Genomic DNA, 21,038 nt, shown 5'->3' with positions numbered 1-21,038 from the left:
TTTCTGTTCTGCAATTTCGTCAGTTAAGGTAACGTCTGCTTTAACAGTTGCGGCGAGAGTCAACGTTCCGCCGGTGACTCCACGTTCCACCGTAACGGCTAAACACGGCTTTTGAGAATTATTTTAAAAAATTCTTGCACTGTTGCGAGGGTTTAAGGTGTGTTTGTTATGTTTTTTTTTTTATTTAAGGCAGCGGAGAGTGTTTGGCCTCGTAGAGAGCAGGGTGGATTTATTTTGGGGGTAAAGGAGGACGGTTTTTAAGAGGCGATACCCCCACTTCCTCCTCCCCCTTACATAAATGCTTGCGTGCCGTTAGTGCTCTCCTTCTCGGTCGACCCCCCTTCTCTCCTTCTGAATAAGTCTCACACGCAGACAGACGCATCTCATATAGCCTACACACATAGACACACACGCACACAAACACACACACACACACACACACATCTCATATGCATACATAATTATACAGACAGACCTTACCCCCCTCTCACCCACCCAACCCTTCTCTCACCCCCCACTATCTGATGACTCCCCGGCGTAGAGGTGGACGTGGTACGGAACCGACTGTAGCATCATCACCATCCTCAACACTACCATCATCACCATCCTCCTCCTCCTCTTCCTCGCCACCACCACCACCATGTCCTCGTCGCGCAAGATCTCCTCCGAGTCGTTCAGCAGCTCGGTGGGCTCGGACTGCGGGCTCGAAAGCCCCGGGGGGGACGGAGGGGACGGCGGTTTGGAGACGGCGGAGGAGAGCCGAGGTTGCCCCTTCTCCTCCTTCCACTCCGCGCACAGAGCGGCGCTGTGGAACGGCCGCAGCCCCGCCGAAAGGTCGGCGTGCCCGGCGGGCGAGGAGCAGCAGCAGCAGCAACAACAGCAGCAGCCGCAGCAGCAGCAAGGACCCCACAAGAGGGTCACCAGGAGGAGACGGGTGAACCTGGACTCCCTGGGGGAGAGCCTGAAGCGACTGACCTCACCCATGGTAGGCCTCCAGCTTGTGCCTTAAAGATATATATTTAAATATTCCAATATAAAGTTGCAGTGCCATTCTCATAAAGATATCTAGTGTCCTACATAACTATTTTAAAGGGACAGTTCACACCAAAATCAGAAATACATATTTTTCCTCTTAGCCATAATGCTATTAATTAATCTAAATAGATTTGGTGACAGTTGCCCAGTTTTGGAAATATTGGCTGAAGAATAGGGGTGTAAGAAAATATCTAAAAATAAAGTATCATAATATTATGTTATGTGTCAATTCTTCAAAACAATGCATTGTGATATTGTGATACATGCCAGTGGTTCATTTTATATCATGTTGAAACTCCTGACTGCTAGATAGCGGTGTTGATATCTATCTTCACTATTCTGATTGAATAAAAAAGTAAACTTTTTAAACTCAGATTTTATGCATATGGTAGTGTGTTTTTATACTGTATGTTTCCGTAAAATTAGATTAAAAAAAAGCAATATATCACCTTGTTTGCAGTATTGCAATATATTGAATTGGAACTCCTGTATTTTTATTCATATTGTATCACCAGATTCTTGCTAATACACAGCCCTGCCATGAAAATGTTTGTAGAATATAACATGGCACTCGAGGTGCCAAAAAATACATTTGAAAATGTCTCGTTTCAGAAATCAGGACCCACTTACTCAAGATGAACTACAACCGCCATTCACAGTGAATACTGTTAAAAGTTATGTGAAGCTATACAAAAGAAAATATCTAAGTGCTTATTCAAAGCCCTCTTTTGTTAATTAAAAAAAGACATTATCCTATTCTGTGAAGACTTTTCTTTTTGCTGTGGTATCAAAAATAAATAAATAAATAAAGTTTTTTTATACTAAGTAGGGTCGGGCCAGTGATCAATGCCATTGTCCATGGCCAATGACTGATAGTCATCAACCACTGACCCATCTACTATTGTTACACCATGATCTAAAAGCCCTCTGTATTTGAAGTAGTGTGTCCCCCAGAGTTCCTGTGAGGTAGGAGTTTCGTTCAGGTTTTGATTTGTGGGTGGGTAAAAAAATAAACTATTGCCGTTGGTTGTTGCATTAACTTTAAGTATCCATGCCCTGTTTATTATTTTCTTATGAAACATGCCCAGTTAGGTGAACCCAAGACATTTGGTTACATTGGTGACAGTGGTATTTCTTTTTTGTTCATGCCACTATTGTTTTCATAGCTTAACTTTTCCAGTACAGCTAGCCGGCTAAATTTGTTTCAAGCTGCACACAGTTCAGTTATGGAGATGTGGTGCAGACACCAAGGCCCTTTACAACGTTGCACAGGGATGTATGTTTGATGCTCGCCTGCCAGAGTTTTTTGGAGAGTTTTCTCGCCTGAGTGAGACAGCTGGAGGTTACACTCTGAGTGGCAGTGGGAAGTGTTGGTGACTACAGTGTTGAGCTGGTGAGCAAGTCAGCTTGTCTGTTATGGGACAGCTAAGTCTCCACCCTTCCCTTAAAAAACAACAATGCCGTTGTTCATCGTTGATGTTCCACTGTGAACATCAACATGTGTCAAGTTGGTAGACATCACCCAATTGTAATACTAGTATTGTTTACAATGCTGGTATTGTGTCAACTCTAGTGGAGAAGGAAGTGTGTATTTACTCATGAACAAGAGGTTACAGCTCAGCCCAGAAGGACACAACTGGTGTTTACATCCTGCAGTATCACAAGCACCAGCCTCTCGTCCATTCCCACAAGTAGATGCATGCTTCCCTCTGCGTGGGGATACAGTTGGCAGGTGTAGTTAGGTAGAAATATAATAGTTCCCTCGTGAAACTGCTCACAACAAGGTCAGTGGATTATCTTAAGTAACCAGGTCATGATTTCTAGAAAGAGACATTGCTGTTGAGATTTCAAATGTCTTGCTGCTTTGAGCACCGTAAGCCTAATTCTATCTAGTTCTATTATATTAGAGAGAAGGCAGAAATCTTAATGGCCAATAACTCCAAAACTTGGCAAGTCACACCAAAACTGTCTAGATGGATGCATAGCACAGAGGAAAAATATGTCTGTCCCTTTACTGTTCACTAAGGACTTAGCCGGTGTTAGGTTTTTGATTAGTGAAATCTATAACAGCTGTCCCCAAAATCTGTAGAACACTCAGATACAAACCTATTAAAATGTATTAGGTCTAGTTTGTTTGTCGTACCGTGTATAGTTGGAGCTGAGCATTATTGACCAAATCAATGTCTTCAGAAGATACTTGGAGATTTTTTTTTGAGAAACTCACTATGGTGACAGCCAGAGGCCTTTATTCCATTCCACACAGCTGTGTCCAAAGTTCAGAAGCAAAATGGCCTTAAAAACCAGGAAAAGACATCATTCAAGCTATTCCACCACAGACTGTCCAAAAGACAAAAGACGATGTCCTTTCTCATATCATGATATGACATGTGCTGTGCTGTCTATGAAAAAAGCCTCTTTTCATCCTTCACTTCTGATAGCCTGAATCATTTGGCAGATTATATAATAAATATGTTGTTGTGAGGGAGAGAGAGAGACAGAGAGAAAGAGAGGAGAGAGGGAGAGAGACAGAGAGAGAGAGAGAGAGAGAGAGAGAGAGAGACAGACAGACAGACAGAGAGAGAGAGAGAGATGCCCATGCTCTGTCTGTGTATATGTAATGATGTGAGGAGTGTGACGAATGAGCCTGTTTCTCTGTGTCTCAGTTGTACTACAGGCTGTAATGTAATAAAGCAGTTATTAGGACCGAGTACAATTGTGATAGATGGCGTGTGATTAGGGCATTTGCTTTTGCACAGTCTTTTGTGATGGTACATCAGTTTGAGATTTAATTGCATCAGTGTAATGTGGCCCCTGTTACGTAGTTGGTCAACAATAAAATCAGTTAAGTAGTAGACAGATAGAAACAGAAATACCATATGAGAGAGGACTTTTACATGAATAAATCATATTAAAATCTCAAAGACAGCTACATAGTCAAGAGATTTCAAGTTCATACCAATGAGAAGTACGTGTAAAACTGTACAAGATTTCTAACAATCACCATTTCTTGATAATTCATACTACATTCTATTTTCATTTTCATGAAGCAGTTGATAGCATTGCAAAGATGTTAAATAGCCTGTCCTCAAAGTCTAGTATAAACTGCAAAATGTGAATATGCATTGAGAAATGTTGCACTTTGGTGGCTTCAAATTAACATGTGACGTAATGTAAATTGACTGACAGCAAACTAATGTTTTTCAACGCTGACCTTATCACCCCACTTACTCCAGGTAATAAAATGTGATATGTATCTGAATAGCTTTTCCAGATAAGGAAAAATGCAATACAAGGTGTAAATGCCATGTGGTCAGAATTTGATCAGATCTGCATGACCACATTTGGAGGTAGTCATTGTGTTTGGAGCTTATGTTGGTGTGAACGCAGTGCAACAGTCTGGATAACATATCCAGATACAGATCCCATTTTAATAGCAAGTGTAAATAGGGTGTATGTGACTGCTTCAAACCTCCAAGTATACCAAAGATGCGACAGAGGCTAAAGATTGGATCTAGTTTAGGCGAAATCTGGCCACAACAGAGATTTCCTGCCAATATCAATACACACCAGAATTCAGTCAAATATGGCACTTTTTTGTCTGCTGTAACAAGCATTAAAACTCAGCATTGTTAAGAAAGAAAATGAAACATCCTCAGAACAGTAACACATAGACAGACACTTGTGTTACAGGAGTTTTGGTTCTTGTAAATACAAAGTTGTTTTCTCTACATGAGTTAGGATCTCAACAGTTAAAGCTGCAATAAACTATTTTTGACCACTAGTTTCTAAAACACACAAGTTTATTATCACATTTTAACTAACTTTGCTTACTGACACAAGAGACAACATGAGCACCTTAATACAATCTGCTTCTGGACACTTGTAGAATTCATGAGCATTCACAGAAGTTTTACTACATGTTTGATGTATCTACTTCTGAGAAAAACATCTCTCTCGCTGGCTTGCTTAATTTTCAGCTTTCTTTGCCTGTCACTTGCCATCTTATGCTTGGCATGTAGCATATCATTAGCCAGAGCCAGTTGTGATAGGTTGGCCATAGTTTAATACACGGTGGCACCATTTTGACTTTGTCAGTCCAGATAACCAAGACAAGAGCTGGAAGTGTCTGAAATCACAGAGCTGCAAAATATGGTGTTGATTCTCAGTGCTGCTAGCAAACAGTTCACCTTACTGTGAGCCATTTGATTCAGTGTTGATATAATGTTGATATATGTAGTGTTGTTCAAAGAAAAGCAGCAGCTACCGCATGATCAATGAGGTGAAATAAAAAATAGTCTACATTTTCTGCATTCAATTTACCTCAGACATCAGACTTCAGAGCTGGGAATAACACAGTTGACCATGTACAGTACAAATTGTTATCCAGTTGGTAAACAAAGATGAATGCCTCCGTGAAAACCTTTGTTGTACAAGAAACAAATGACAGAAGTGATAATAAACAGTATATTACTACAGCTTTCACTACTGTGGAGCAGTCATTTTGTGTTTTGGTTTGGCTTGGTAAGGTCCCTCCGATTTTCTTAGCTGGAAATCCATCTCCACGGGACATTGCAGTTGAAATTTCCAACTTGGAACTCTGAATTTCTGACTTCACAGTTCAACTGGAATCCACCATTAGTATCACTGACAGAGAAAGAGACGGGTTAATAATAGATGGATAAACGGGTTTTGTGCTGTAGTCATTGCTTCAAATGTAAGAGTTTTGAGTGCAAATGGGTTCCAGTTCTATTTATGGTTCCCCACATAATCAGAGCACTGCTGTGTTGTCATCAGACTACAGGAGGTCGTGGGAATAGGTTTCTCTAAATTGCAAATGCTCAGGCACTGTGGTCACATTCCTGGGAGAAATAGATGTTACGCAGAAATCTATACAGGAGAGCAGTGATCGTCAGGCTTTTTTGCACAGCATCACAAAATAATTCAGCAGCACAGCTAAAAATCTGAAGTTGGTTTATATTGGAGAGCATCACTGAGAGCCAACTTCAGCACTCAGCTACAGCTCTTACCGGCCCTGATCTTTAATAGATGTGTAAAAAAAATAGGGCAAAGGGAACACTTAAAGACAGGTTTGTATAACACTCACTAAGGACAATTTCCAGCATTTACGTGTGGGCAACATTGTGGTACTGTGTGCTTCTGTGTGTGTGTCTGCATGCAAGCATGTGTTTGTCTGTGAGTGCAATTAGCTTCCATTGGGCATCAATAGAGGCTTTTGAAATCTAAATACGTAAGGGTCATTGTGGTATATAGTGCTTTGGTCACAGGGACAGGGAAAGGGTAAATGTCCAAGGTCTTTTTTCAGTGTCTGAAGTGTGTGTGTGTGTGTGTGTGTGTGTGTGTGTGTGTGTGTGTGTGTGTGTGTGTATTTTGCTGGACCATGAAGAGCAGCTTAAACTATCTCTGCCAAACAGCCAGATAGTGGGTTTCTCCCTAATGCTTGTCCACTTTTAAAATACATTAATATTGCATCCTCATCAAAATGTTTAATCACTATCATTAGTAGGAACATACACAAAACATATATGCATGTATGTATGTATGTAAGTAAGTATGTATACTTACTCACTCAATCATGCAGGCTATATTCACACTGCTACATTTTAAAATGTATACATTTTGCTGCACTATTCTGGTGTTGTACAACACCTACAACACAATGCTGCTTGCCCTGTTCTGGGGTTGCGTTTCAGTGTGGACAGGCAGAAACAGAGACATTTGGAAACGATGATGCAGATACCCAAGTGTGCTTCTTGCTTGGGTATTATCAGTAACGACGTGTCATTCCCTGATTTGTCACACTGTGACCCTTTCAGATGCTGTGTGGCTTGCTGTTGCTGAATCGCTTCAGTTTTAATGATTTTTTTTTATTTAGCGATGATCCAACTGATGATGCATCTGGACTATCCCAACAGGTTGTTTCATGAATGTGCATGTGTGTGTGTACATAATGAATTCATTTTGATGCAAAAGTGTTTGGAAGTTTGCTAGCATATGTTACATAAATGGACATTAAAAATAAATTGATGGCAAAGATTGACAAAAAACACAATGCCATTGATAATCTTTTCACAGAAATAGCATTATCCGAGAGAATTATGATAAGAGCAGACGCGTTTCCTTGCCTCAACAGTTTCGTTGTTTGAAAATGTTAATGTTACTGCTTCCTGTTTACACCAGCACGCACATGCTGAGAGTATGTGAATGTTCATGTGATATATGTAACATAACACATTTATCGGGTATTAGAGTCATGTCACCAATCTGCATTCTGATTTAAATTCCACAATGCCTTTGTTTCCTATTTCTATTTGTAAATGTTATGCTAGGCAGAATTTTTCACATAGTGTCTGCATGACAAACACATTATAAACACTAACAAAAAGTAACATTTGCAATTTGGAACACAAAATAGCAAACTTAAACTTGCAGCATGGCATCATGGGAAATCACACTACTAGTGTGGATGTATACTCACTCACTCACTAGCTCACTCAATCACTCACTCACTCACTCACTCACTCACTAGCTCACTTGCTCACTCAACACACTGTTTATCATCTTTGTTGTTCTCTCTCACACACACAGCGGCTGCGTGCAGTGGCAGTGTCTGTTGTTGACTGCAATGGACCGTGACAGAGAGAACAGAGCATGCTCTCTCTGTGGTTGTCTTCACCCTGACCACTCTGACCCAGAAGCAACAACACACAACCACACACACACACACACACACACACACACACACACACACACACACACACACAAACACACACACACACACTCACATTAACATGTGTGTAAACATTCATTTTCTGTCTCCTCCTCTCTCCCTCTCTCAGTTTTGTGTATACACATGGAAGGTGGCCATTAGCTTAGTGACCCATGGCACTGATCAAAAGGCCCTGAGTGTTGGCCACAAATATGAAAAGTGTGAGACAAGTGTGAGTGTGCTAATGGGTGTATATGTGTGTATTTTAAATTGTCTTCACTATCAGGACCCTATCTGCCCCCAGCCAAGATTTTTCTGCCCACAGTAATTGTTAGTTTAAGCCAGTAGTTGACTAGTTGTCACATGTTTATGATATTGATTTAATTATTTAAATATGCATTTTTAGGGCACATAGCAAACTGCCTGCTAAATGCTAATGGCAAAAGCGGTAATGATTCTGAATGTGTCAGAACAACCAGTATCACATTTTGTTTTTATTTTTTTCAACGCTTCTTCATCATCACTAGAGTTAGAGTCCTGACTAAAGCCACTGTAAATCACCTTGGTACTGTAATCCTGTTCAACAAACTGGCTCCGTTGGTTTCGAAGGCTGTATGCCAGTGTAATAGAACTGCTAACTGAGCTTACTAGCTAACAACAGCACAGTTAGCAGCAATGTGCTGGTGTCTACTGTGTTACAAGAGAAAAAGTCTGTGTTGCAACAGCCCCCTGGGCCTAATGACAAGATACAGCTCCTGAATGGAGTTAGTGGGTTTTATTTTTTTCTGTGACTACTGTATAAATGAAAACTTGGTCAATTAAGGCTCTTCTCACCAATTAACAGTTTAGTAGACTATTAGGGGGCAGCCCAACAGGAACCAGTTTTATTAAGAAGTAGCCTAGATTTATCCTGCATTTGGCAGACTTCACAGTTTGGTCATTGTGCTGTAAGTGTGCATTTTTGCTCACTGCTTTGTATGAGTTTACTGTGAAGTTGATTGTATGCTGTGTTGGTTCTATGCTGTCTTTTCTTAAAATCTAGATGCCCTCCAGTGCTTTAATTCCTATAGTTCCATTGGCCATTTCTCTGGTAGTAGTTTTCCACAGTAAGAATTACAACAGAATTTACTGTTTAGATGTGCATGACTAATGGGCTTGTAACCAAAGCTTAAGGTTGTTATCAATCTACTGAAGTGCTTACAACTTGGATTCATTTTTTGTTCCTAACTGAGTTAAAAAATGCACAGTTGCCCTCCCCCAAGTGGCCAGAATTCACTTAATTAAAGTGGAATTATATTTCTCTGAAGACATAAGTAAACAGCTCTGCGAACCAAAACAGGGGGGGTTCTTATGAGTAACTGGTTGCGGAGCTTCGCAGAGGAGTTAATGTGCACACCACCCAAATTTCAACTCTGTGTGCGGTTGTGCGCATTAAGCAAGTTGACTTGTTTCAACTTCTGTTTGTATCTGAGTAACCCCTGTAGGGAGCATAGTTCCAGCTTTCTAGTGACAAATAGCACACCAGAATGTTTAGGTCAGGGGAAAATATTCACCCCTGCAATGTCCGAATGCTGACACCGCAGTGCTTCATTCTCAAATTAATTGCTGTACTCAGAGACAGCCTCAAAAATCCTGATATAAAAGCAGATCACAACAGATCTGTTTTCTTTGTACCTGCTTTATTACTTGGCTCCTCCCTGACAGTGATGCCTGATGCATCTCATGCTGAGATTTCTCTGGCGGGGTCTCATCTGGTGCATGAATTTCTATTTTCTTTAGTGGCGGTGGCAGCTTTCCAACTGTGCTGAAGCACCAGTACCCACTGCTCTGTGTCTGTAGACCGCACCCGTGCAAGTTAATGGAAATTTGGAGGAGGAACATGCAATAATAGGAGACAAGGAGGAGCTGGTCCACTGTATTGTATGTGCGGGTGTGTTTGGAGGGAGGGAGGGAATCAGTCACGCAGACACGCAGGGAAGGCAGGTTCACATACAGTAGAGAATAGTACAATTGAAGCTCACAGGGAAAGAAAGCAATGCAGAGCAACAGAGCAAGAGGAATGGAGTGAGTGTTGGTGAGATTCAGCTCCCCTCCCAAGGTAAAGAAACAGAGCAAACAAAAGAGACAGAGTGGTTTGGATAATTCTTATCAAGGAGACAGGGAGCTGGAAAAAGAGAACGTTGACATAAAAAAGGAGAGGAGAGTGTGTATCTTAAAAGAGAGAGAAACATAAAATTCTGTTGGACACTCTTATGAATGCAGGATTCAACACAGGATTCTTCACAAGCCTCACTGGTCAGAAATCTACTTCCCTGATACAAATTGATTTATTTATGAGCAGTTATCAATGACAACACAGCTACTATTGGAACAGGTAACAAGTGTTTTTTTAAAACATGATATGATATCAGTTTTGGGATTACCTGACTTGCTTCAGCCAGAGACAGTTCAGAAATGAGATAGTACACTTTAGAGTAATTTTCTGTATCTGTGTCACATGGGTTTTGCCCCTGCCCTGCCCACTTAGGAGACCAGTGGCAGATCCTAAGTCTGCTCAAATAAATTGGAGCGACCAGACAATTCTTTTGTGTCATAGTGACTAAAGTAAATATTGGATCCATTTTTCACAAGCCACATAGCTTCTGAACATAATGACAATAAGATGGTATTTTTCAGACAGACAAATTAGGAGAAAATTAACTTTGTTCACGATCTGTCTCTGTTTCAGCAACACACACTCCCAAAGTTTAGCAACACGCTCTTGCGAGCTCTGGCAACACAGATATGTTCTATAATAATATCAAGCATATAAAGTTTGCAGATAAAAACGAGCAGCAAAATAAAGTGCAAACATTAAATTTAGTGTTTTAATATCTGCTTTCATCCATGCACACAACATTTACAACACATCTGACCATGCCCATTTAGGAGGACAGCATTTCGTACTGTTGTAATGCTTTATCTTCTTACATAGACCATCTTTGCCTCAGCGTTCATGTTTTGTACAAGCACCAGCGAGACCTCAGAGGAGGGCTTATCAGCACCCCTCTGTTGGCAGCAACATTTTTTTGAAACTTGATGTGCCTTTGAAAAACGACCCTATTTCATCAGCCTAACTTTTTTACTACTTGCACAATTAGGCAAGTGAGTTGCCCCATGCAATCTTTATTGTTGAGCCCTGTATGGAAAATTTTTGTTTTAATCTCCTCTTACATGTCATTTCTCCTGTGTACACTCTGTCATCAGGCGTACATAATAATATTTTAAAATCTTTGTCCATTTACAGTCAGTGTCTTACCATAATTCTGTTTTACCATGATATGTTTGCATTGTCCTGATCAAATCCTCTCAGTGTAAATGTTGTTGTTAGGGATGTAACTATACATTGAATATTGTGATATCGCAATTAAAAAAATGTCTCAATACTGTAACATATTGTGATAATATTTACCGTAACATTACATGGTTAATTATATTATTTTATCATTTTTATTTTATTTTATGAAAGGACTGCATCTGACTCTACATTTCAGTTTGAACATAATTCAAACATTCATTGCCAAAGACAATTCCTTTGTGTATGCTTAGGTCCTGGCTATTACTTTTAGTTTATTTTATTAAAAGATGGAAAGCAGAAACACGTTAAGTTGAAAGTTTTGTGCATTTTCCTCAACCATTGGTTACAACACTAACAATCAATTCACTGATTAATCATTAAGATAAAAAACACAGTTTTTGTCTAAGATAAACTTCAAATTTCCTTGTTCATCAAAGGGTTCTGCCATACAAAATAATCTCAAATGAGGCACAGTTACTGCCATTTCTATATTATTGATTAATGTTGATTAATCAATTAATGATTAATGATTAACATCCCTGGTTAAAAGGAAAAACATTTTTTATACAGTCAATAAAGGCTTTTCAGGTGAGATTTATTATTTCAAGTTTCAAGTCAATTTTTTTTGTTTTTCATATTATGATTAATAACCTATCATGTGCTTCAAAGTGTTATGTACAGTGAGTTTTTGGTATTGTTACATCCCTAGTTGTGTGTTTTATCAATCTATCCCAAGCAACAGTTGACTTAAAATTGGTCTACTACCTGTTAGCCAAAGCTTCCTATCTAAAAGCGTTTATGTGTGTGTGTGACTGAGTGAGATTAATGTGTGTACAGTAAACATGCCAGTGACTGTAACAATGCAGACTAATGGTGATGTATGTGTACAGTATGTTTGCTCATGTGTGCATGTGTGTTCGGCTGATAACAGTTAGTGCTGGTGTGTTTGGTCATGTTGTAGAATCTTGTGTACACACACTATAATGTGCATGTTCTGTGGTAAATGAGTAGCTGAATCAAGGGCGCAATAAGAAGAGTTCGTCATGAGAAAACACCATTTCTGTTCCGTACACACATGCACATATACTGTAGACATTCTCACAAAATGTAAGTGGGGAATAGAGAGGCGATGGGGAGTAAAAGCATGTTTTCTCTCACAAATAGACTGTGAAAATGTGGCCCACTGGGTATTTTTAAGCTGCACAGTTGCTTGTATAAAGTGCCCATCTTGCTCCTGTTGTTGCTAAGGCACACTGTAGCTAAAAGCGAAAAATATTTTTGTATCAGCAGGCGTTGTTTCAAGTGGCTCTGGCTGCTACAGTCAGTTGGTAGTGCTGTTGAGGATATGGACATAAATTCAGCATAAAGAAAGACGAGTCAGCACCAAGGAGAGACAATCCAAACATTTGTCATACTTTGCTCAATTGTTTGCTTCAATATGACATTATCTCTCACTTAACCTGATAGTGAAAGACCTACAGTCTATCCACCTTTCAAAACACCTGCTGACTGACTGCACACTGTAATTTCTCCTTGCCTCACGTTTTTTACTCTACAACCTCACAACTCACTGGTCTCTGTCTCTCTTGTTCCCTGGGCGGAGACCTCAGAATGACCTCTCCAGCTGGCACACTGTGTTCTAGTATTTTCACTACAGCCTTGCATTTGAGCTGTATCAAAGATAATCACATTGGACCCGCCTTTTAAAGCTTAGGCTGTCACTAACGCAAAAAACGCAAACTTCACACACACACACACACAACTCAGACAATCTAGGAGTGTATTATGGGCAACTTGAAGTTTTTATTATTGCCAACCTTTCATTGTTTTTACAGGTCTTTGAATTAAGGGAATATAAATGGGGCCATTTTTTCCACAGACTTTCAGCTATAAGTAGAATTCTTCATTATGACAATCAAAAATATACTGTAAAATGAAATTAATTACATTTAATTGTAGTTTTTCTCAGTAACTACACTGTGAAAGCTAATTAGACCCAAGAAAAATTCAAAATAGAATTCATAGGGCTACACAATTAATTGAAATTTAATTGAAATTGCAATATATTTGCAATATCCAGTTAGCAGGAGCTGCAATTTTCTGATAAAGGAAAAATGTGTGACAAAACAATACTTTAATGAAGTACTGTAGTATTGCAGAGATGTCCTGGCTTACAAATCTTGTTCTCCAGATGTAAGAAAACATGTTTATTGGGTACAAACCCCAACAAATTTCATATCATCATGATTTTAATAGTCTTTTCAGTGAAAATGAAATGATGCAAAAATGATCATTCCCACTAATCATGAATGACATTGCAATCGAAATATCTGGCAAAATAATCGCAATATAATTTTTTAAATTCTATTGTGAAGCCCTGTTTTTTTCCCCAAAGATAATCCAAATATGCAGAAATGGGTAATATTACACCACTTTTAGTTTTCATTAGAAGTCTGTAGGCTCACAGATAGAACTTTTTGGTGGCAGACATTTTTATAGCAGGACAAGCAAAGGTGTAACTCATAAAATTAACAATGTCTCTGTTCTATTTAAGTGTCCCAGTAAGCTATGACAGTGTGACAGTGAGCCAGCATGAATAATACCAGGACACTGAAGCTAAAGCTGCTAAATGGAGTTCAGCTATCATTCATTTTATTATTTGCACCTGCACATTTGCTACTACAATGTGTCAAAAAGCCTTTTGAAAGGACAGTTCACCCCAAAATTAGACATACTTTTCCTATGCCTTGTAAGGCTATTTATCTATCTAGATTATTTTTGTGTAAGTTGCTGAGTTTTGAAGATATGGACTAGATGGCACTTGGCTTGTTGTTCGGGCCGGGGGAGGTGGGGTATCAATGGCTCTCCATTCACTTGGTTGCATTAGAATGCCTCTTGTCACTTTCTGTCTGCTAGCCACTCTTTTCCCTCCTGGTGGGCGTGGTTTACAGAGTATGATGTGTTGCGTTCTGTCTCTGTATCTGCCAGAACTACTTTCTTTCTACTAGAAAGTGCTTCCCTTACTCACAACATGATCTGTGGAAAGAGACACTGGTATTGAATTTTTCAAATGTATTACTTTGCAGCTTTCAGCACCACAAGCCAGGTGCCCTTTGGTCCAATTACATCTGAGAGAAGTTAGACATTCTACATCCAGTTTCTCCAAAACATGGCGACTGACAACAAAACAATCTAGATGGATAAATAACACTACAAAACACTAAGAGCAAAAGCCACCAATTTGTTGGAGTTGGGCGAAATGTTAAAATACTCCAAACAACCATTGTCGGGTGACCAATCAGCGATTGGGGATATCTTCATCCCTCCTCCCATTGTTTAAGGTTTCTTTTAGAAGATGTGCGCAAGCAGTGAATACACTACGTTATAATTGCTGCGTATGTTCACTATGTCCAGTAAAAAAAACTTACAAAGTGTCAAGAAATTAAACAGTCTCACACTTATTTTCCTTTTTAAACAGAAAAATACAACCCTACACCTTCTGAATTCAAGTTTTTCTCTTTTACTGAACTAAGACAAGCTTAACTGGGTCATCAAATCCTTGGAAAATTCCCTTCATTCAAACACAACAGAAAAACGTGTAAAACTAACTAAAACTGTCTTTGTTAGTCTGCCCACTCTTCCAACAACCACCAACTCTGGTTTGGTCGAAAGTAAATCCTTAATTCACCGCATGAAAAGAGTGCAAAGAGTCTAATTCTGCAGGCTGTTTATCTCTCACTCCACACCCAGCTCAGTGCACTCATGGTCCAGTGAGTGGGTGTGTACTGTGCTGCTCGATGAGAGTGTGGCGTGGAGCAGCAGCTGTCCCTCTGCAGACCATTACATTCGCAACGGAAAATGACAAATATTGCCCCAAAAATTATCCCAAAAAAGCAACCAGCGATGAATTCAGCCCATCATTGATAGATGATATATTTGTTCAATAGCCCAACCCTACAATTTATGTATATTTCAATGAATACTGAATATGTACAGTATTTATGCTTTGAGGTGCAATGGATGCAATCACACGTGCATAATGCATGTATAAATGCACACACACAAATACATATCTAATATTTTCGCTTCTTCTTGCAGAAACAGACTGTTCAGGAGGCTCTACAGCGAACTCTACAGTTCTATAGACAACAAGAGATCAGGTAAGACTGTCTTCTGCTTTCGGCCTCTCTTGCTGGTTTTCTTTCTGACTACCATCCTCTTTTATCAATCTCCACACTCACTTGCTGTATACCTGCCGTCTTGTCTCTGTGTCCCTATCACTCATATTCTCCCCTTTGCCTTTATTTTGTCTGTCTGTCTGTCACACATGTTCACACACACACCTGTTCAGTCTCTGGGAGCCTTTCACTATCTTTGCTACCCCTCATTCTGCCTGCCTCCCTGTCTTTTTCAGGCACAGAGACACACAGAAAGACAGACACACACACACACACACACACACACACACACACACACACACACACACACACACACACACACATATAAAGACACACTCCTTCGCCTCTTGTCTCTGCCTCATTGTCCTTCCCTGTCAAAACTGTAAAACTCAGTAGAGAGAAGTCAGCCTGTCACAACACATGCAACATTGTCCATGAAGCACATACCGCATACAAATATAGATACTGGGTTGGGACCTCTCTGGATTTCTCTTTTTCTTTGGTGATTTTCTTGTCCTTTTCATTTCATTGTCCATCCTTCACATGTTGCCCTTACCTTTTGTCAATCAATTTGTTCTCTCTGCTTGAAACAAATCATATGATTACACACCAATCTGTCCTGTGGTGAAGGCATTTTTCTGGGTTTTCAGAATTGTAATTTCTGCTACGCTGGTTCCTGTGTGTCTGTCTTTGTGGATGTGTTTGAGTGACTTTGGACTAAATGATTATGAGCATTCCTACAAGTAATACTTTTCACTGGGTCTGTTTGTTTTTAGACATATGAGGATATAAAGATTTTATAGTATGATTATCTTGGCCAACATTATTGTGACGCACAATATCTCAATCATTTTTAATCCAAAAAGCAAATCAACTTGAAAGCAAATTATATTCTAGATGTACTACTGGCATGTGGGTTAGGAAAGAAGCTTGTGACCAGAGGGCTTCTAGAATAATTCTGACATTCTGACAAAAATAAATCGATGTGAAGACATCAAAGGGTATCATTTGCTCCCCCCTCATTACCATTGATGAGGTCACCTTGAGAACATTTCTCTGTCTTTCTCCTTGTCCAGCTGCTTCAGTGGATCAGCTCAGTGACCAACAAATCTGAACCCACATAAGCTAATAGAGTGCTGCAGGAATGAGTCCTAAAACACAGAATGAATAAGCATTTTGCACTTCTGCCATCTCGAAGTCGGTGGGATTTTTTAATAGGTTTTTGGTTAGATGCCATCAATAAGATGTGTAGTTAACACATGCTTAAGAGATTTTCAAATTTTCTTCTACAACATAAAATACATCCATAAATTTTGAGGCTTTCATGTGTCTTGAAAAAGGCGTTTGCTAAGAAGTCACCTAATGAGACTATAGATGTTATCGTGAACATTAAACGTCACTTAAAGCTCCAGTAGGCAACACTGTTTTGTTATTACTGAGAAAAAATTTCATAAAAACCTTTCAGCATATTGTAAATCAGGTGTTCTGGGAGAGAGCTACACTTCTGCACTTCCTCTATAGCTCTGTTTTCAGGATTTAGAGAATCTTCCCCGTGATGGTAGACTTAAACCAATATCAGATCTTATAGGACCTGGGGGACTCCTCCTACTAGTGCAGCTGTGTGTGCACGTTCCTTCGGTGAGACCCTGAATCAGTAACGGAAACTACTGCAGGAAAAGTCGCTATATAACGGCATTATAAACGGCATTATAATAAAGAGAAAAGAGCCTAATGAGCAACACACTCAACCCAGGAGTTTGTCAGCTCACTCCGTTACTTCTGAGTTCACCTTCAGTTGTGTTCATTTACGTGTATCGTGGAGCTTTGCCTTGTGATGAGAGAACCAGGCGGACCTGAGACACAGAGCTGACAAAATGCTGCTCAGAGCTGGGGAGCTCTTCAGAGGAGGATCTACAGCAGACTGATGCTTCTGGAGGAAGTTGCTGTGATGCCGGCTACTTTATTGGCAGGAGAGGAGCTCAGAGTGTATGTTTCAAACGTTTCGGATTAAAAAGAGGATATATCTTCACTCCTGTTTCAATCTTCTGCAGCAACAATGAAGAAACCATGGAGTCATGGACCAGCCAGACCAGAGCGTTTGTTTTTGAAACTTTTGAGATGAAAAAGTGGAATTATTTTTACTCCTGCCTCTCAGCCCCTCTGCAGCAGCGATTCATGAAACAATTACGAACGTGCTGACCAGCCAAAAGAGAGCTCAGAGTTTGTTTTTTAAACTTTTGGAATTAAAAAGTGGATCTGTCTTCATGTTTGCTTGTAAACATGTGTGCAGCAGCACCATGGAGGAGCCCACCACACTGTTTACAGGGTGAGTGAATGACACAATTACAGACACCGTGCTTTTGTACTGACATTTTTGGCTGTTAGTCAAAAGACATGAACCACAAGCCTGACTTGCCTCCAAGCAGGCTGCGGTCATGCCATGCTGACCGCAGCCCAACGGTGGCGAGCCTCCTTTCTGTCCCCCTCAAACAAGCAAGTGTTGTGATACTGAGCTCATGTGTGCAGGAGAGCTGAGAGAAAGATGTAAAAGTCTCTTTATGTTCAGCTCTCAGTACTTTTCTAATCTTCTTATTTTCACACTGAATCTTTATGTTTTTAAATGTAGTTTACCTCCACTGTCTGTGTTTTTTACTGTCAGGTATCTGTTTTGTCACACACCGTCGATGTCTGTTTGTCTGTGCTTGCTCAGGATAGCCTCGGTAAACTGTTGTTTGCGCACATGAAGGTTGTGCTGCTCGTCTAGTGGGAAGGGCTGAGGACACAGAAAACGGAACCTAACTCAGATGAGACTCAAAAATCAACCGTTTTCAGGCTTTCTACCTACTGCAGCTTTAATATAGGTGATAAGAAGTCAAAATTCATTGAATGGAATTTTGTTTGTGGAACTCACTGCACTGAAAAATGGCTTGAAAATCTCAGCAGCAATGTGTCTTTGAAGAAACAAACTCCCTGTCATTCAAAGTAACCCACAACAGTCAAAAGTTTTTAATGGATCTACTTTCTTATGTAGGAAGTAGTCCTGAAGAACTGGTGACAGCAGGGTTTGTAGTGAAGTATTATACAGTTTTATTGCTTTTGGCACAAAAGGTCAGGGGATGAGATGGAGGTTCATCCTTTTATTAGCTTATTAGCACCTTATTAGACTTATACTTTCATTCTCATGGCTAATCATGGCTTAACCTGTTTGTGTCTGTTTTTGTTTTGTTCTTTGACAGGTGTCAGGAAGTTGGCAGTGAGGAGCGGCAAAAAGAAAAGAGAGAGGATAAGTGCCCATTTCTAGAAAATTCTGGCTCAGAGGAAGACATCCTACAAATCCTTCAGTACATGGCCACCATATTGGGTAAGTAAGAAAAGTAAGGGATGCACTGGTGGACTCATAAAAATTCACAAAAATGCCCTCTTGGATCCCCCTATGATAGATATGACATGATAATGTGCCCTCTAGAGTGGCCCAATGTCTTAGACAATGTGATCTAGTCCAAGACAACATGACCTTGGGTGCCTGAAGAAAATGTGGAAAAATGCCTTCTAAAACTGTGATAAAATCCCTTCCAGTGGACAAAACATGATAAAGTGCCTTCTAGAGTGTCTTTCCAGTGGAGAAAACATGAAGTGCCCTCTACAGTGCCCTTACAGAGGACATAACGTGATAAAGTGCTCTCTAGAGCGCCCTTCCAATGAACATAATGTGATAAACTGCCATTTAGAGTACCCCTCCAGTGGACATAACATGATAAAGTGCCCTCTAGAATGCCCTTTCAGTGGACATAATGTGAAGTGCCCTTTACAGTGCCCTTCCAGCAGAGAAAATTTGATAAAATGCATTGTGACTTTTGCCATGCTGGTACCCCACCTTATACAGCTGCTACCCTTTTTATTTTTTCACCCCTGCCCCTCAGACAGCCTGACTCTGCCACTGAAAGCAAGGTGTATGTGTGTGTTATTGTGTCTGACAGTGAGAAAGGGAGGGACTTTACACGTGTCTGTGTGTTCTCCTGTGTGTATGAGCTGATGTGTGTACGCATTAAGTTTTCAGCCCTTTGTTTCCGGCAGTGTTCTTTATATGATGTTACTTTGGATCGATTGTACTGTACTGTGTTATTTTTGTTACGCACCCAGACACACGTTGGCATTGCTGCTCCTTTTTCTCCCTATGCATGTTCTTCGGTATCAGTATTGTTTATTTATGTGTGTGTGGACAATCAAATGAAGACATCCCCCAGAGGCTAGACCTCTTAAGACCAGCAGACACTTTTAATGAAAAAGGGAAATACAGTATCATGGCCTAGGTACACACATACAGAAACAAATATAATATTTACACATGCAAGAACACACGCACACACACACATGCACTGCATGACTCACTCTCGAGGCTCACATTGTCTCTATGGCCTAACATGAAAAAACACACACACATAAACACACAGTGTCCTGGTGAGTCACTCAGTACATCTTCGTCCTCCGTCTGTGCCATCTGAGATCTCTTCCTGCCTCTTTCTGCAGTCTTTCCCTCCCTCTAGTCCTCCTTCTCCATCCTGTCTTTCTGTTATGCAGAGCTACCACTGCTGTTTGTGTTAACTGTACACTACTACAGTATTTGTTAACTCCTCTGTCCTCCAGTCATCTTCTTATCTGTCTCCTTATCTCCATCACTCTCCTTTTCAGCTTTTTGCCTCAGCTCTCTGCAAATCATATCCATATCTCTTTTTCCCCTCTTAATCTCTCTGAGTTTATCCATTCATCCATCCATTTTCTGCTGCTTATCTGGGCGCGAGTCAGTGGCAGCAGGCTAAACATGTAGCCCAGACATCCCTTCTCCCCGGCCACATCCTCCAGCTTTTCCTGGGGGATCCCACAATGTTCCCTGGCCAGATGGGATATATAATCCCTGCAGCATGTTCTGGATCTGCCCAGGGATCTCCTCCCTGTTGTATGTGACTGGAATACATCCACAGGGAGGAGTCCAGGAGGCCTCACTGCCAATGAAGGCGTCTGTGCCCACAGCACTTCAGCTGACTCTCTTCAGTTAGAATGAGCGACGGTTCAACTATAAGCTCCTTCTTCATGTCCAAGGTTGAGTCATGCCATCCTATGAAGAAACCCCCATCGACCACTTGTATCTATGATTTTTTTTACCCAAAGTTCACAACCATAGTTGAACATTACTGTATAAATCAATTGATGAATTGAAAGCTTCACCTTACTGAGGTATTATTGATATAGGTATTAGGGGAAAAGATGTTTGGTTCGAGAAGTGAAAGTACGTGAGCATTCAACATCCAAAGCAGCTTCATGTGCAAATAGTTTATTTAACATGAAGGCCTGCAAAAAGTGATACGATAAATAAACCATAAAATCCATACAGATATGTAACTTATGTTTTACACTAACGTACCTTGAAATTATGTTATATTTTATAATTCATTATTATCATTATCATTATTATGCATCGCTATGGCTGAAGCTCCTGTAGTAGGAGCCAGTGGGCAGGAGCTGGGTATAGACTGGCTGTGAGGCTGGACCTCAGTCTGACTGAACGCCCACCTGAGCCAGATGGGGATGCAGCTTCAACCCGTGTGCAAAATTACGCACAGGCTATTCACCCAGCATCAGGCTCTGACAGGGCCCCATGTTTGTCTCACAGACATAATTATTTAGATGCCAAATCAAAACATCAAAACAAAACATACATCAAAACCCACTGTCCAAACTTACTGATCAAGGCTGCAGTAGTCTA

At 40.3% G+C, this 21,038-nt stretch overlaps 1 protein-coding gene across 1 annotated transcript in view; it reads left to right on the top strand.

Moving 5' to 3' along the window:
* The window catches only part of gucy1a2 (guanylate cyclase 1, soluble, alpha 2), a 55,504-nt gene that overhangs the window by 405 nt on the left and 34,061 nt on the right, over nucleotides 1-21,038 (top strand). Inside the window, exons 1-3 of the mRNA XM_084718114.1 lie at nucleotides 1-985; nucleotides 15,198-15,259; nucleotides 18,514-18,638. The exon at nucleotides 1-985 is cut by the window's left edge and continues 405 nt beyond it. Of these exons, the coding sequence (XP_084574240.1) occupies nucleotides 641-985; nucleotides 15,198-15,259; nucleotides 18,514-18,638 (532 nt within the window). The 5' untranslated portion in view covers nucleotides 1-640. The remainder of the gene's footprint in view (nucleotides 986-15,197; nucleotides 15,260-18,513; nucleotides 18,639-21,038) is intronic.

The sequence above is a fragment of the Lutjanus erythropterus genome, chromosome 4 (genome assembly GCF_056507025.1).
Source record: "Lutjanus erythropterus isolate fLutEry1 chromosome 4, fLutEry1.hap2, whole genome shotgun sequence".
Classification (NCBI taxonomy): Eukaryota; Metazoa; Chordata; class Actinopteri; order Lutjaniformes; family Lutjanidae; genus Lutjanus; species Lutjanus erythropterus.
The sequence above is the reverse complement of the archived record's forward strand: the minus strand, read 5'-3'. Positions and strand labels throughout refer to the sequence as shown.